This window comes from Pipra filicauda, unplaced genomic scaffold, assembly GCF_003945595.2.
Source record: "Pipra filicauda isolate LSUMZ 115617 unplaced genomic scaffold, ASM394559v2 scaffold58_size5111680_pilon, whole genome shotgun sequence".
Classification (NCBI taxonomy): domain Eukaryota; kingdom Metazoa; phylum Chordata; class Aves; order Passeriformes; family Pipridae; genus Pipra; species Pipra filicauda.
In genome coordinates, this window is record NW_024104742.1 from 4837015 (window position 1) to 4853481 (window position 16467).

Here is a 16467-nt window from a genome sequence, read left to right on the forward strand (position 1 = left end):
CGTAAAATATTTGTGGTGAAAAGCGGTGATGCCCTGCTGGAGAACTGAGGTTGCAACGACCTCTCAGTTCCTTTAAAATTACATTTCCCCTTTCCCTTCTTTGTGTACATGTGTATAACAAGCACTTCTTCTTCGTGGCAAAACCAATGCTACCTGTGGGGCTTTAACAACAGCCTGGAAGTAAGTGGCCCGGAGACAACAGAAAAAGCTCTTTTTAATTCCATAAGAACTGAAGCTGTTAAATGCATACATATGCACACAGAACTTTTTTTTCTTACACACAGACACTCATATCTCTTTCAGCTTTCATACAACTGAGTCACATTATATTTTGGCTTTACACTGACACTTCTGTTGAATTGGATAGAAGCCAATATTTGAAGAAAAATAATTACTTAACCTTTTTATTACATACTAAATATATTTTTATTCTAAATCATTCACTTTAGCAACACCAAATGAAAAAACGAACAGTCTTCTAAACTAAGAAACACTGTTTGAATGTACCAGTGTGAATGTATTTCAAATCTGGCTTTTATTTCTCAATAAGCACTGAAAACATTAGATACCAGCCTAATTGCGAGTAAAGTGGTGAATTAATTGCATGTTACAGGAAGCTTGGGACCTATTTCAGTTTGTGGTATTCTAGAAGTATAAGTCATCAAAATTACTTGAAGTATGAGAAAGTTGTGCTGTTCAAAAAACGAAGAGCTTTTCCCTTGTCAAATCAAAACAAATTAAAGCTAAGGAAATTTTAATCAACTGAAAAATTCACTGAAAACAAAAAAAATCACATTTCCTTGCTGATAAAAGTTTGCTATACCTGATCTCATATTCTGACTTACACAACTGCTAGCAAATGCCATTATCACAAAGGCCCTTTTCAATGAAGCTGGGGTTGCAGCTTCTGACAGATGGGAAGTTCCCAGGAGCTGTGCCCAGGCTCAGCCGAGCACTCCTTAACATCTGGACCAGTTCCCCAAGTTCTTGTGGGAGTTATTTATACACTGTACTTCTCCAACCTGAGAGACTGCTTGCCTGACAATTGACCCTTTAATTCAAGTAATCTGCACTAAGAAATAAAGATTATACCATTGCATCTGAACAGTGAACCTAAATTTAAGCATGTGAGCTGACACTTCGTAGCCTGTGTATTATTTTTAAGACACAGGCACATGTCACCACTCCCCCACAGTGAATATCCCTACTTGAGGAACTGAGTGTTCAGTCCTACTCAAATTGGTATTGATGGGCAAAAAAAGCTCTTCTCCACCATGGTCAAAAGCTATTCTTTGTGTGTAAGTTACAACTATATTTAGAAAAGCTTAATTAAAGTTTTGAAAAGTCACATAAAAGCAGGAATCTCTAAGGTTAGAAATATTTTTTGGTTCCAAACAATTATTACTAAGCAACTGTTTATTTACATACTTTCACAGCAGTAGATGCTTTGTAAACTGCATCAATACACCGTTATTTACACAGCCAAAAAAAAAAATAAAATCAAAGTACATTCAATTTCTGTTTCTAAAATAAAGGCTATCACCAATATACACGTTAGGAGTGCATATAGCACTGCATACATTTTTATAAGCAGTGCAGCTGAAAATGCCAGAATCCAAAAAGAGCGTCAGCAATTCAATGGGAAGAAACAAAACTGGACTGCTCCTGTAACTAACATTAAATTTTAAAATAATGCTAAAAAAGAAAAACCCTGTTATTTTCAAGTAAATATATCTTACTCTCTACAATGCAGCAGATGAACAGTAAAACTTAAGTCATTTGTAAATGATGAACTTCAAGACAGTCAACTTTCCTCCCTGTCATCTCTTCCTTCCAGCTCCGAGATCACTTGCTTACCAATACACACACGATACAAGTTGAAATAAGTGCAGTGATTGGGCCTGGAAGACCTTAGGACTACCTCAGAAGTGTGTCTAAGTTTAGATGCCTTCAGACATTCTTCAGGGTTTTATATGGCTGCTTGTGTCCCAGCAATGGATTTGCTGTTTCTTCTTCCAAGAGCTTTTCTACCATCTCGACTGTGCAGCTCTGTAAAGGACACAATTCTCTCTTTCTGGTGTCAACAAGAATGGTTTTTAGAAACAGGTATCTGTTGGTACTATTTAAAAATACCAGAAAACTCTGCTAGAGTTTACAAGAGCATTTTAATTCTCATTACTCTGGTCTTTGGAAAGGGGTAAAATACGATTTCAAAAGCTTCAAACCTTTGTGTTCAAGTGAACAGGGATAAGAAGGGCTTTTGGAGCCCAGTTTACCACACCCGGTTCATGCTATTTCTTCTTTATACAGTCTTAAAAGGAAGCATCAGAAAACACCTAAACGGAGGAGGTGCTGACAGACTCAAAACTTTAATTGAGACTCCTTTCCCACAGTGCCTCCCACACAAAGCTGCAGAGTTTAAAGATTTTAACAGCTTAAAAGCATGAGACAATTCTTTTTCCTGTGACCTTGCTTAATCTCTGCTAACTGGTATTAAAACATCAGATTTCAGCAAAAATTAGTTCCTTGAGCCAAAGTTTACTTCTACTGGGCAAGGTATCTAATATATATCTAATACACCACAGCTGCACCTCAATTTCCAGTCTTAGGACGACTCACATTTAGTACTTGTAAGCACTGGCCAGTCTGTGCAGTGTATGTTTTACTGCCTTCACAATAAAGTTATGGAAAATGACCCTTACTCTGTATTGCAAATTAACATCTACTGCTAAGCTGAGAAGAGCCAGAGAGAAAAACTTGACCAGAAGCAGGTAAGTTCTATGCTGACTTCTTCCATTCTGTCCTGTTTCCAAATGCACAAATCCTTTCCTTACAGTTCAAGTGCTCTGAGAAACACTTCACCTGTGCCTCTGTCTGCTGGGAGCACACAGGCCTGTCTTGTATTCTTCAGCTCTGGGCCATAACTCAGCATGTCTTTGTAGTGCTTAAGAAATCAGTTAAGTCATTGAAAGTCTCAAAAGCAAATTCCATTCTAAAAGATTTTCAGGCAATGTTTTGAAGAAGTTCCCATTAAGAGTCTCATACAAAAAGATGAAAAAGTTGACCAAAACCCATGGAAGTACCAACAGCTATCCATGCTAGTAATGCAAAAGTAAGTTATGGCAACATAGAGCTCTGCTAGGATAGCCAGGCTGGCCAGTTCCCCTGCCTCCACCCTCCCTCCCAAACACTTCTGTCAACTAATATTCAAAGACAAATACAAATCTGACTTAAAACCAAACTGGTGTTTCAACTCAACTAGAACTCTGACTTTGAACTTACAGGGTGTGCATCATTTTCTTCACATAATAGGAGACTGTGTGGGAAGAACACGAAATGCAAGCTCATCGTGGGAAAGACGGGAGTCACAAATGACACGGCTCCTCCCCGACACCCATCTGGAACGTCTGAGTAACTGCTGGATATCCCCAGTTACTCACTCACATTCAATCAAATTTCAGGTACATCTCATTTATTCAAAATACCACAAGTTCCATCAACTGATGCAAGTTACCCTGCTTAAGCATGTCTTTTTCTAAGCATGCACTTTATAAGAAGCACATTTTTGAAAAATCACAATTTTTAATGCACGTGTTTTAAAATAAGATGATGAAAGAAGTATTTCAAATCTTGATAGTTTCCTTAGTTACACCAAATTCTATTGCTGAAACTTTAAACTTATGACAGTCTCAATAAAATCCCCTGTAAACTTCACGGAGCCACTTTACATAGATAGAGCAATTTTGTAATACTTTTTAATTATAAATTCCGTTTTTTCTTGATTTCCAGCTACCTTCCATAAAAAGTCAACTCACAGAGTAGGTTTACTTCACAAAACGCAGCAATGCATTCCCCTGTGCCAAAGAATTCATATTCTATAATTCAGTTTCCCCACTGAAACAGTAGATATCAATATTTGATAAGCCTGGATCTATCGAAAAAGCTTTGGTAGGGCATCATTATGCTCTCCTCCTTTCATAAGGATAATAATCTAAGGACTGTCCTTCCATTTGTGGTGTTTTCTTTTGCTTTCTTTCATGAAGTGTTGCTAAGGAAACAGACTATCATCTACTATTAGGTCCAAGGGTCTAGCAAGGTTTTTCTCAGGAATAATAGACCAACAATTACAAAACCTGTATCCCTTTTGTTTAGGTTTTTTTGGTTTTGTTTTTTTTAATAAAGAAAAAAATTAGGGCAGAATTATCACATCCCCAACACACATAATGTGCAAGAGACATATATTCCCTAAGGTATACTCTTCTCTCTTAAACAACATGATTTTCATTTCATAACTAAATAAGGAGAAACATTTAACCCACCATTAAAGAAAAAATTTGCGTTTTTTTTCCAGTTCTAGAGCCAGTATGGTATTTAAGCTTTGCCCTTTGAGAAAAGGCAGCAGACAGTTCTGTTAAGCAACAGTTCCCTGAAAAAACGACCTGGCACTGTGTGCACAAAATCATTACAGACCTATTTACTGAACTGACTCACACAGAGTAACTAAGGCTGGCTCAATAAATTCAGATTTATATACTTCATTTAGAGTTTCCAGTATTGTGAGTTTACACCACAAACCATTTTATCACTAAACATATATTCTACTATAACAGATGTGAGGATTTACCCAAATTAAAGTGGTTGTTATTTGTAAAGTCGATGTCCACAAGCAAAGTCAAAGCAACTGGCTTTTTTTTTTGGCTTAGATAAAATTTAGAAATATGAACAGTGAAGTCTCATCTACATACAGATGACATGGCAGGCAAAGCTATGAGCCAGCACAAAATGCCTATGTATTAAAGTCATTTTGCCTCAGTTTCATTAGAAGCCATCAGTCACAGTGTTTTAAGATCGGGTGCCTTATTTTTATATTTTACCAGAAGCATTTTGGAAAACAGAAAGGGGTTCTAAGACACTATATTATTAATACCTCTGGAAGTCAATACCATGGTCAACACTGTATATATCTATATACATCTTCTAATTTGTAAAGCAAAGTTTACTGCTGAACTGCCTTAATACACTTCGGCCCAGTTCTGACTCACGATTCTGTGCTGTGTATTATATGTACCATATACGAATATACCTGTATATAATAAACCCATTAAGTGCTTATATTTTTCCAAATCTCTTTCAAATGTGGCTTTAGCTCAGACACCTGTTTCTTTTGCTAAGGAGCCTTAGTGACTGGAAACTGCTATGAAGGAATGAGAAACAACCATTCCCTCTGCTGCTGACTGTCCTGTGAGCAGGATCTGCCTTATAATGGTCACTGGGAGATGCCCATGTCATGGCAACATTCTCAACTACCAATCTCCACAGGAATGCAGGATGCTCTGAACTCACTCCTAACTGCAAACACTCTAGGACAGAACCTTGTTGCCCAGTCAGGGAATATGATGGCATAAGTGAGGGTTGTTTAGTCTGGGAGTGTTCAGCCTGGAGCAAAGGAAGCTCAGGGGAGACCTTACTGCTCTCAACCTGCAAGGAGGCTGCAGCCATGTGGGGGTCAGTCTCTTAGTTTCCAACATGACAGTGTAAGCTTCACCTCACAATTATCAGGCATTTTTCACTGATGGCCATCAGACAGTGTATGAATAGAATAATAAAAAAAAGCCAACTTTTGGCAGTGGTTCACTATAAATCAAAGCCAAAAATAAGACAGGTTGCAAAGTATTATCAATGGACAACAAGCAGAATATGCAACAGAAGCAACAATATGCTCTGAAATATTACGTGAAATGATACTTGCAGAAATTAATTCAATCTATGACTTCTGTGAATAGTGAAGGTCACAACAGCTTCAAAAACACATAATTCCCTCAGCACCACAGTTCAAAAAATTGCAGTCAGATAGATGAGTACATCTTGCCCTGGATCAGTGGCAATGACTGTCTACACCCATAGCAACAGTGCCTGATGGTAAAGGCTTTGGGAAGTTAGCACTGAGCTGCAGGGGTTGATTACAGGGTTAAACAAGTACTAACCTCAGCTAAACACAAGAGGGAAGTTGTCCTGTCTACACAAATACTTGCCTCTAGTCTTCAGCAAATAAGACCAATGTCAATATTAATGTGATCAGTCATTAAATATTTTTCAATTTTACCCCTTAAATTAGCTTGCCATACTGTTGTCTTGCAGTTGGATGGTTAACTCTGGAACAGGAGGAAAGGGTCAGTGTTTTTCACAGAGAAGGCAGGCAACATTGCAGCAGCATGGACTGAGACTCTTGAAATTGCTGACAAAGACAGAGCAGTACTTGATGCCAGTGGTAGCCAAATCCTCATATGGAATGTACACCCAAATTCAGTTATGAGAAAGTTGGCTTGCAGGTTTCATTTCCTTCAATCTTGTGATTCTCATCCCGAGCTTCTCTTTGTTTTCTTTTCTTGATCAACCACATCTAGGCTGAATGTCTGAGAGCAGTCATATTTCCCTCAGGTGGAGTGGTAAGTAGAACATACAACAAAAAGACTGATTACATCAGGTAGTCAGTAGAGACAGGTCTATGCTAGTTAAAGGAGAGTGGCTTACATATTATTTTAAGATTTAAATCCAGTTTTCAGCCATTAGCCTAATACACTTCTGCCTTGGACTGCTCCAATTTTTCTTTACTACTTTCTCCTATGACAGGAGGCTCTGTTGTGTAACATCTCCCTTTATCTGCCTCTTCTCTACTATTTCCCTCCCCAAATAGATATTCTAGCCTTGACAGCATAAACCAGCACAGAGTTAAAATTTATGCACCTAGACTTGTTACATCCATTAGTCATAAAATATGACTTTAAATTCTATGAAATAGGTAGAAAACCAAAACTAAAATGAACAAATGAAAGCATTTCATTCAGCTTCTCAAATGTATGAGAGCAGGAGTTTAAAACTTCAATGCCAAAACCTAAGTCTTACTGCTGTACAGAATACATGAAAAAGTAATTTATCAACCTGTTATGAATTTCTGTGGTAACCTGCTTCCAAGTTCAGTGTATTTTCTTGAAGAAGCTGTAAAACATAAGGTATTTTCATAATCTGGATTGGTTTATTTTTACGCATTCAGGCGGGATATTCAATTAACACAGTCTAAAAGACTATTTTGCCCACGGTAAAATTTTCTACATTCTAAATGCAATATTCAACACTGCGTAACATTTGGACATGGTTAGATTGTTACCCAACTAATCTCGTAGTAAAAGCAAATAAAAATCACTACATCAAAATCTATCTTTTCATGAAGTTATGCAGAAGATTTTATAATACATGCCCTTTCCCCTGTGTTTCACTGATATAACTGCAGAGAAAATCAAATTCTAACATGTAGATTTTATTAGGATACAGCATTAGTGTTTTTACTATGGGTATTCTCATCCCTCCTCACAACTTAGGCAGATGCATCCAATTAATGATGAATCATTCCACATAAATTTCCTGTTTGTAACATACTGGCAATACCACATGACAACGTACAGAGCGTAAAATGGTTACAAATCATCACCATTTTTGTTTACAGACCCCAAAAAGTGTAGGGCAGGGGTGTCCCAAGAAAGAAATTGTTCACTTCAGATTCCTCAAGGAATTATCTTTGTGCTACTTTGAAGAAACTACACTACTGTATGCAGATAGAGATGTGTATGCTATACACTGTATACAATACACAACCAGAGACCACTACTAGAAATAAAGAAAAATTCATTTATTGTGATCCTAAGGACTATTCAGCATATTTGTAATAAAATTATGTGTGAAGGAAATTGCGGATATTTTGATCGCTAAGCGCCAGGGCATTTATGAACAGTTGTTCTTCTGTACCGTTTTACTCACTGAAAGCTGGGTCACAATTCCACAGGAGGTGCTGAAAAAGATAAGAATGAACTAGACAAACAACCTAGTTCTGTTTATCCACGCTGTATCTTCAAAATAACCAAAGAAAAGTGCCTCCCAGTGTCAAAGGAAAATAAAGGCAGCAGAATATCTGCCTGTATCCTCGACTGAAAATTTTGGTCAAGTTCCACTTTCTGAAGTAGAAGTCCATTCTCATTCTACCTACTTTGTTGATTAACTTCTGCCTTGAAGAAGTTTTCCTCTTTCAGGAATTTTCATGTCTTCTGCAGGAGCCTATTGCCCGCATACTCCAGGATCAAGCTATAATGTCCTAGTTTCTGATCCCTCCTGAGGAGGCCTGTCAAGCTCTGAACTCTGAAAGCTCACAGATGTTCCAAAGGTGCTTCTGTTATTCCTCAAATGTTCGGTGGTTGAAACAACCAACATTATGAAGGAAGCTGATCACAGGTAAGCCTCTCTTTCATTTTTTAAATAATGACTGATAGAAGGGAACACCTTTTCCATACTTACAGATATGAATTTTACATTTCAGTGGTCATACGTGAAGTTTGGTTGTTTGCTTTTGTTTCAAAAAACAACGTGGAATGTTTTGGGTGCCATAAAAAGGGTTCCTGATAAAAGGTAACAAAATCCAATATGCCACGAATATAGTATTTAATTTTAAGACAACCTATGTTCTCATGAAGATTTTTGAAAAGCAGGTTGGTATATAGTTCCATTTTTTTCTCATCTTGAAAGTTACCAAACTATTTGTACTCCGAATAGCCTAGGATAAACTTCCACGGCACGTGGTCATCCTTTAAATATTGCACTGAAAATATTTCAGTTCCCTTTAATTTCTATCACTTTTCATGTATTTTGAATTCGGTTTTCAGAGTCAGAATGCAGTGACAGGAATCTTAGGAGCATTTTTAAAGATATTTAAGAGTACAGCCCTGTCTGAATTGTGAGAATATTAAAGTCTATGAGGAACAAAGACTATTTTTTTGGCTATCACCTTCTTCATAATCTTAGGGGGAAATTTTCTGTACAAGCTCATTGTTCTTGATCAGGCACTGTAAAGGGTACATCTAAATGAAATGCTCTCCAGTGCAGGGGGCAAGCTGTCCTTCATCCAGTCTGGCTCACTAATGGTTAAGATTTTAAGACTTTTAACCTTCAGCAAAGAAATTGCTTTGAATTTTATTAAGAGATTTTCTCATTGACCATTTTGATTGCTGAGGTTTTAAAGGACACAAGCAGAAACATTCCAGAACAAATAATAAATAAACTGAACACAATAAAGGTAACTAGGTCTTTCAGAAGTCTGCAAGGACTCCAGGAGATGAGCAGTTGATTTCTTCAAGCTGAGCAGAGAAGCATGAAATGAACTTCAAGTTGCAACTAACTAAGGAGATAAGTAAGAAAGAACATGTCCCATTTTAATATTACTTAATACTAGGATTGACAAGGCATTTTAACAGCAAAGAAGAAGATCCTGTAATGGAGGAAAGCCTCAAATCTAGAGTGATCTGGAAGCACTAATTATTTTAAGTGATGACAATTTTAGAGGTCTACACATGCCAGAATGTAGCTTCTATTTTAAAGCACTATGAAGTCTATTTTAACTGAGAGGAACAAAATTCCATTGATTCTTTAGAGAATAAACTTAAGAAAACTCTTAGAAAAACACGAGTAGAAAGCTTGCTACTAGCTCTAGTGATAAACTGATTAGTTTTCACTCTATGCAAAGGAAATGGAACAATATTAAGGTGAATGAATTTAGGTGTAGATCAAAAAATGAAGGATTATGCTGCCAGGGAGTGAAGGATTATCATCACTTACCTCCCTCATCCAGAAGCTTCCCACTCAGGGGCTGGGATGTATCTGAAGAGTAACATGTAATGGAAATTTGTAGCATTAAATTAACTGCAGCTGATTGGAAGCACCTGATGGAGAAGAGGTGAGAATACCTGCTGTTTTAGAAGCCTGAATAGGATAATCCCCAAATCTGACTTTCTGGTCTTCTGCCCTGACATTAACTATTAAGGTTAAAATTTGTCTGAACACTGGAAAAAATACTATAATAGTCAGTTACAATAAGTTACTAGAGAGTAGTTTCCAGACCAACAAAAAGAAAATAGGCTCAACTTATGGTTTTTAACTGAGAGCATAGCCTCATGGCACCAGTACTCAACCAACCAGGCAATACACTTGGCATCAAAAGGACACACAGGTTTTCGTTGATCAGTACACGACACAGCCAAAAAACCCAAAGCACACCTATCATCTCCTCAACAGACTAGTTAAATACATGAGTCAAGGCTCCAGAAAACAAAATCTTACCTAGTAAGTGTGTACTCCCTGAGTCCTGAATGCAGGTTCATGGCGGAAAAAGTACCTATGCATCCACGCAATCGCTTATCTCGACCGATCTTCCACGTTACAAACAGTGGGCTGTTTGAGGGAGGAAAAAAGAGACATGATCACAGAAGCAATTTTGACAGTTGGTGTGAAATTTCAGCAACAGTGCCCTTCCATTTCAGGCAACGGGGGGCCAAATCTCTAAAACAACTCTATTATATCATGTGATATAATAGAAAATAAGATTACTGGAATAGTTTACGAACAGAATGAAAGCTCTTGGTAACAGATCTGATACGCTCAGTGTCCCTCATTAACCTTCTCCTGTGAATGGGAAAAGCCTTGCCTTAAGAGACCTGTACATCAGGAACCCTTTATGGAAGGGAAAAATACCCCTGTCACACTAGCCCATCCCTCCTTCTGAACACAAATACTTTGGTCCTTAACACTGCTGGCAAGAAACAGAAATCCTTGGAAGACAAGAAAACTTAGGAACACTCTTTAAAGAACGGCCTGAGGAAAGAGAATTTTCTCTATGAACCCCAAGTTAGTATTTAAAAATGACCAGGAGTGGAGCAAAATCTCTTAGTGAGTTGAACATGTCTCAATTATAACTCTTGCTATGAAGACTACAGCCCCACTGCACTAAAGCTGACAGAAACAAGGTGCATCTCTGACATTCTGAGCACCTGTGACCACCAAATACACACTTAAGGATGCACAGCTGACTTCTTGCCAAAGCCATTTGATGAGGCACTGCTCTTCAGCATCATACACATGTACACCCCTTTTGGTTTTCTTTATAGCTGTTTCCTGCACAGTCTCCTTACTACAGCCCGGAGCCATTGCTGTGAAGACCAAGAGGTCTAACATGAGGTAACCCACCTCAGGGCAGCAGCTGAGAAGCAGGAGACAAAGCAAACACAAATATCACACAGGTGCCCTGAAGGAAGGGAGCAGATACAGAAGCATTAATGGAGTCAAAAATTCACAAATTCACAAAAATCAAGTTGGCCACATCAAAAAGTAAGAATCATCTTCTGTTACATCTATCAGCTGCAAATAATGAGTAGATTTACAACAGTGCACTGTAAGATTAACAGTGCTGCACGGAAAGACAACCTTTGGTAACTGCCTTGTCCGACTCCTCATCTGAAGGATCAGTAAAAATATATTCTGCAAGTTTCTCTGCTTTGTGAAACACAACCGCCCTTTCCAGCTATGCTGAGATTTTAAAAACATACTAAGGCTAGGAGCTTTATTATATGAGTAGATCAGTCACTGCACAATTGCACAGCATAACAGAGCTGGGTGAAATTGTACTGGGAGTGTGTGAAGTATTGGACTCTCAAGGAGAAGCCGCTATCCCTTTTATCCTTCCATTCCATTCACTTTGTCTGGTGTGGCACAAGATATTCATCATGTGATGGCAGAAAAAGAAATGTCCCTCAGTCCCTACAGCACCAATGCAGCTGCATCCAGTCCTCTCCTAACCTTCTAAAACCTGTTGCTATTACCTGCTGGTACAGCTACTTCCTCCTTACTCAATTAAGCTGGACAAGTTCCCTTCTTTCAATGATGATGAATAAAAGAGGAAGCTGAAGTCATAGTTTTCTTTTGGATTTCCTTTTATTTCTTTTAGACTGCCACCCCCCTCTCTTTTTTAAAGTTGTTTAATAAATACTGAAGACCATAAAGCCATTACCTAACATTTAGCAGAATGTGGGCTATTACATTATTCTCCAAAAGTGGCATTTTACTACCATTTTCAAGAAAGGTATCCTAGTTGCCCTTAATGGTATCAGCAAAATCATTAGGTTGCAATGGCACTGAAGACACTCACTCCCCTTGCACAGAAACAAGCATGAATAAGATTCAAACTGGACTTTAGGATTATTCTCTTGACCTTTACCTTTGGATTATGAGATTTATTAGCTGTAATACACTTAGTGGAAGGCTGTAATTCAGGGAAACCTATACACATTTACTTTCTTGTCAAAACTGAATTCCTTCTGGGATGCAGCATTACTGCTGCTTTAAAAGGACAACAGAAGACCAGAGACCACCACTGAATGTCAAATAGTATTTGCATTTACAAATACATTTTCATATACTTTGAAGGTCCATGTCAATGAGTAGCAACAGAAAACACAAAGGTTATATGCATACACTTTTGTAATAGTGGTATGTTCAGACTAAGGTGGGTAAATGAACCACCACTGGCAGCCATACATTCCATACACCAAAAACTCTAACTAAAGATGTTTTTCCAACCTTTCAACTTCTGTATTGCTCCCCAGGAGCCACTAAAGGTATCAGCATGTCTGCACAGAAGATCTAAGCCTACTGAACAGAATTACTTAATTACCATCACAGATGTCTTCAAAGCGTAATGTGGACCAAAGGTTCAGAACAGTCACTGACTTAAATCTTCAAGACTCAAGAAGCCCCTTCAGGGCTCCTGCTACCATAAGAAATAATTACATAATTATGTTATATAATTCTGTTCATAAATGATCCACATTCTATGTGTGAAAAGTAGAAATAATGGGAACAAAATCCCCAAAACGGAAAATCGGAAAGTTGCCTTAAAATTCTGAAGTTCAGAATCTCTGCAACTGTTTTTATTTCCTGATGAAATGGTTTCCCAGTCAGCTTGTACCTAGCTATTCTCGTGCCAACATTGTCCTTTAGTTTAAATAGTTCTTTCCCTTCCTGGTGATTATTCCCACAGTATTTATAGAAAGAATTCATATGCCTCTTCAGACTTCACTTTGCTGAGCTGAATGGGTTGTGCTCATTCACTTTCCTCTCAAAGGGGACCTTTCCATTCTGACCATCACATCTCATCTCTACACTTTTTCGGTTTAAATTTGCCTTCTTGAACACCCACGTCCAGAACTGGAGGCAGAATTACACAGGAGGGTCTTGTACCTGCACTGATTGGTTCCATTCTTGAACTAGAAACACCAAATTCTACATTTTAGTATTCTTACAGCGTAATGTCGAGTCCAAGCCTTTACAGAGCATTTCTAGTCTTACACTAAACAAAGACCATAGGAAACCTGCTCAAAGAAGCTAGACAAGCTATGCAGAGAAAAGAATCTTTTTCTTTCTAGTGATGCTCTTTTACTTTTTACTGGTATCCTTGGTTTCAGCTGCTTGCCTATCTTCCTCAAGCCCGCAGTGCTTTTCTTGTTTTAAAGCCAGTAACACACAAATAAACTTGCTATCTAACTTAACTGCAAATCTGAGGCTAAGGTGCCAAACTCCACAGATACTGATGTCAAAAACATATAAGGAAATTGGTACATTTTCAACCTGAAAAAGTTCTTATTTTCATGTGTTTTTCTTAAAATAAAAAGGAGGGGGGGTTTTTGAGCAACATATTGTTAGACCTAAAAATCTTTAGTAAAAAGCAGAAGGGGCAGCAGATGCGATGCTGGGAGTCCCCTGTTATCCAATGATGTACAGCAAGGATGATGGCCTGCTGGAGATCTGAGTCCTCTCTTTGTTTAAAGAAGTTTGAACCTGCATATCTCACAAGAGTCAAAGAGCCTGTTGGGCTGGAGTGCTGTAAACTTATTAACCCTTTAACAAGAGATGAGACCAAACAGCCTCCTGATGTTCACTGCTGACTCTCTTTGATTTTGTGTGATGAAACGTAAGAGAACAAAGAGAACAATTCACACCTGAAACTGTGTGTTAAACTGTGGGAGAGAAAATGGTCATTAAAAACCTCCAGGATTAAAAAAAAGTTAAAAAATCTGAAAACCCCACGTTCATCTGACACTTCTGCATGTTTCCTTCTATGCAGCAGAATTATGGGATTGAATAGAGAAAGAGAGATATGTAGTATTGACCACATTTGAAGGATCAGAAAACATTAATTAGTTATTGCTTCAAGGACTTTAAGACTGAGTAGCTTCAGTGAGGTTCTAGGTGCTACTCGACATTTTCTGATTCAAGAATAGAAACCAGTTTCTTCATCTCAAGTTCAAAGTGGGCTCTGAAGTGAAAATTTAGAGAAGCCCATGGATGATATTTTTCCTATTCTGAAAGCCAATATAAAGAGTCTCCTGGGCTAGATGCAAACAAAAAGTTAGTTTTTCCACTGCAGTGCCATTTAACACATATTTTGCCAGGAGTTAATAAAAGCACAACTTGCTTGACTAGTTTTACACAATTGAAAAAAGAGTTAGGTACTGAGTAAAGTGTCTTAAATCCATTTCCCTGCCTGTGTCCAACTGTGCATATATACACAAGAAACCCAACTTACTAGGATAATGTCATCCAGCAAAATCCATAAAGATTGGAACACATCAACTATAAATTTCCCCGAACAGGACGAAGTATATTCTGTGATAACATTCTTCTTCCATGGGGGAAACATGCTGAGATTCTTAAAACCAGTCTATACTGCACTATGCCTTCAACATGTTTAGTCAGTGAAGAAGGTTCATTATGGCCAATATGTGGTAATCCAAAACCAAACACTACAACCTACTGCCTTCAGAAGCTGGAAGATCTGCAATTTTTGAATTAAAATACTATACAATTACTGAAAATGTTATTAATTACTTCTGAGGGTGCAGCATATTCTTTCAGGAATATGCTCTCAGGACTAAATGATCAAATGAGCAACTCTTCCAACTACTGTATTTCAGAAACAAACATTCAGAGATTTCTGTCATTAGGCATATAACACACTCAGTATGTTCGGTGGTTTTTCTGAAATCATCACATGCCCTAGAGGGATCAGGCTCAAACCTGAGCTGCTAGGTGTGAATTTGTTAGCAAGTTCTGCTTACCTAAGCAGCTAATCTTAAGGAAGGTCAGAAAGCAGCTACTATTTTAAGAGTACCTAGTTTAAACAACAGTATAATCAGGGTTAAAAATAAAAGGACTGCTGACTGGTAGGTCACTGTCTGAAGTGAACCTACAATACCTTAATTAAGATCACATTCAAAATTCCTTTTAAAAATGGACGTAAATTCACAAACAGAGCCAGATGATGAGTCTGCTTCTTCAGCTGCAGCAGAGCTGCTGTTCTTGTACACTGTATTAGCGGAGCTCAGGCAGCATAGGCAGCATTCCAGAAAAGAGAAGGTACAAGTAACAATTTTTAAGGGGATGACAAGAAATTTTAGGTATGTTCAGACAGTACCGACAAAAATGTCAAAACAAATGACAAAGAGTTGTTGTTTTGTACCTTCTACCTCCAACTCCCAAAAGACAATCAATCAACTTCATGAAACAAATTGAATTTCTATGACATATGTTCCAAAGTTTGCTGTTCACTTTGCTAAAATAAATATTGACATGTAACAAAATCCAGAACGCCTCAGAAATCACACACGTTGGTTATGTAGGCTTATTTAGCATTGCTAAAAAAGGATTTGAGTATTTACAGTTCCTCAGACGCACTTTCAAGAAACAACCTTCGAAATCATTATATTCTCCACAGAGATATTCTTCAGGGCAGTACAGGTGGCAAAGTAAAGCACTTAGTCTGCAGCACTTACAGGTCACAATGCACCTGGAAATTCCTCAGGATTGCATCTTCCTTACAGATGAACTAATTACTCGCTTCATTGCCCAGGGTTACTGATGAATTTTTAGGCCTATATATCTCAGTTTTAAGGGGAGACACTTGAGTTTTCCTCTCAACTGGAATGTTTCTTCCCCAAATTCCCAAAATTACAACTTCAACTAGGTATAAATTGAGTCTGTACAATGGACTGATGTGTCAGGGCGCCTGCACAGACACACAGCTGAGTATGCACACACTAACCAAGAGGACATACCAGTTCAGCAGCTCGTACTGCTTCAAACTACAGCCACAGCTCCTGTCTACCACAAACTCCAAGTCATCAAGCTGTTTTATAACTTAATCAGTAGGTATCAGGTTTATACATGTGGATAATCAGGTGCTAAATCATTAAGTTAATTGAAGTCATCTAGAATTGAGTATCTTTAGAGCATCAGCCCCTGGGGTTATACATTAGTCACTAAAGCCATCTGCATCTCCAAGATAGTAAGATCAAGCTGAAGTAAAGATCCAACACAGATCCTATGCAGTTAGGTCAGAGAGAATATAGGCATAGCTCTGTTTTTTAATTTAGAAGGGGTTTTTTTAAATAATAATAAAAAAGAAAATTAAAAAAATCAAGCCTTAAAAATATTTCTAACCCATACAGCTGTGAAGAAAGCTTTCCAAGTATGACCCAAGAATTAGCCAATGCAATATCACAAGGTTATTCCAGCACCTTGGCTGCAGATCTTAGCAAC

General features: G+C 38.0%; 1 protein-coding gene across 2 annotated transcripts in view; it reads right to left on the minus strand.

The window, feature by feature from the left end:
- AMMECR1 (AMMECR nuclear protein 1) overlaps nt 1-16467 on the minus strand; it is a 93143-nt gene that overhangs the window by 28879 nt on the left and 47797 nt on the right. For both annotated transcript variants that reach the window (XM_039387826.1, XM_027716554.2), the window contains exon 3: nt 10159-10269. In XM_039387826.1, coding sequence (XP_039243760.1) covers nt 10159-10269 — 111 coding nt within the window. The remainder of the gene's footprint in view (nt 1-10158; nt 10270-16467) is intronic.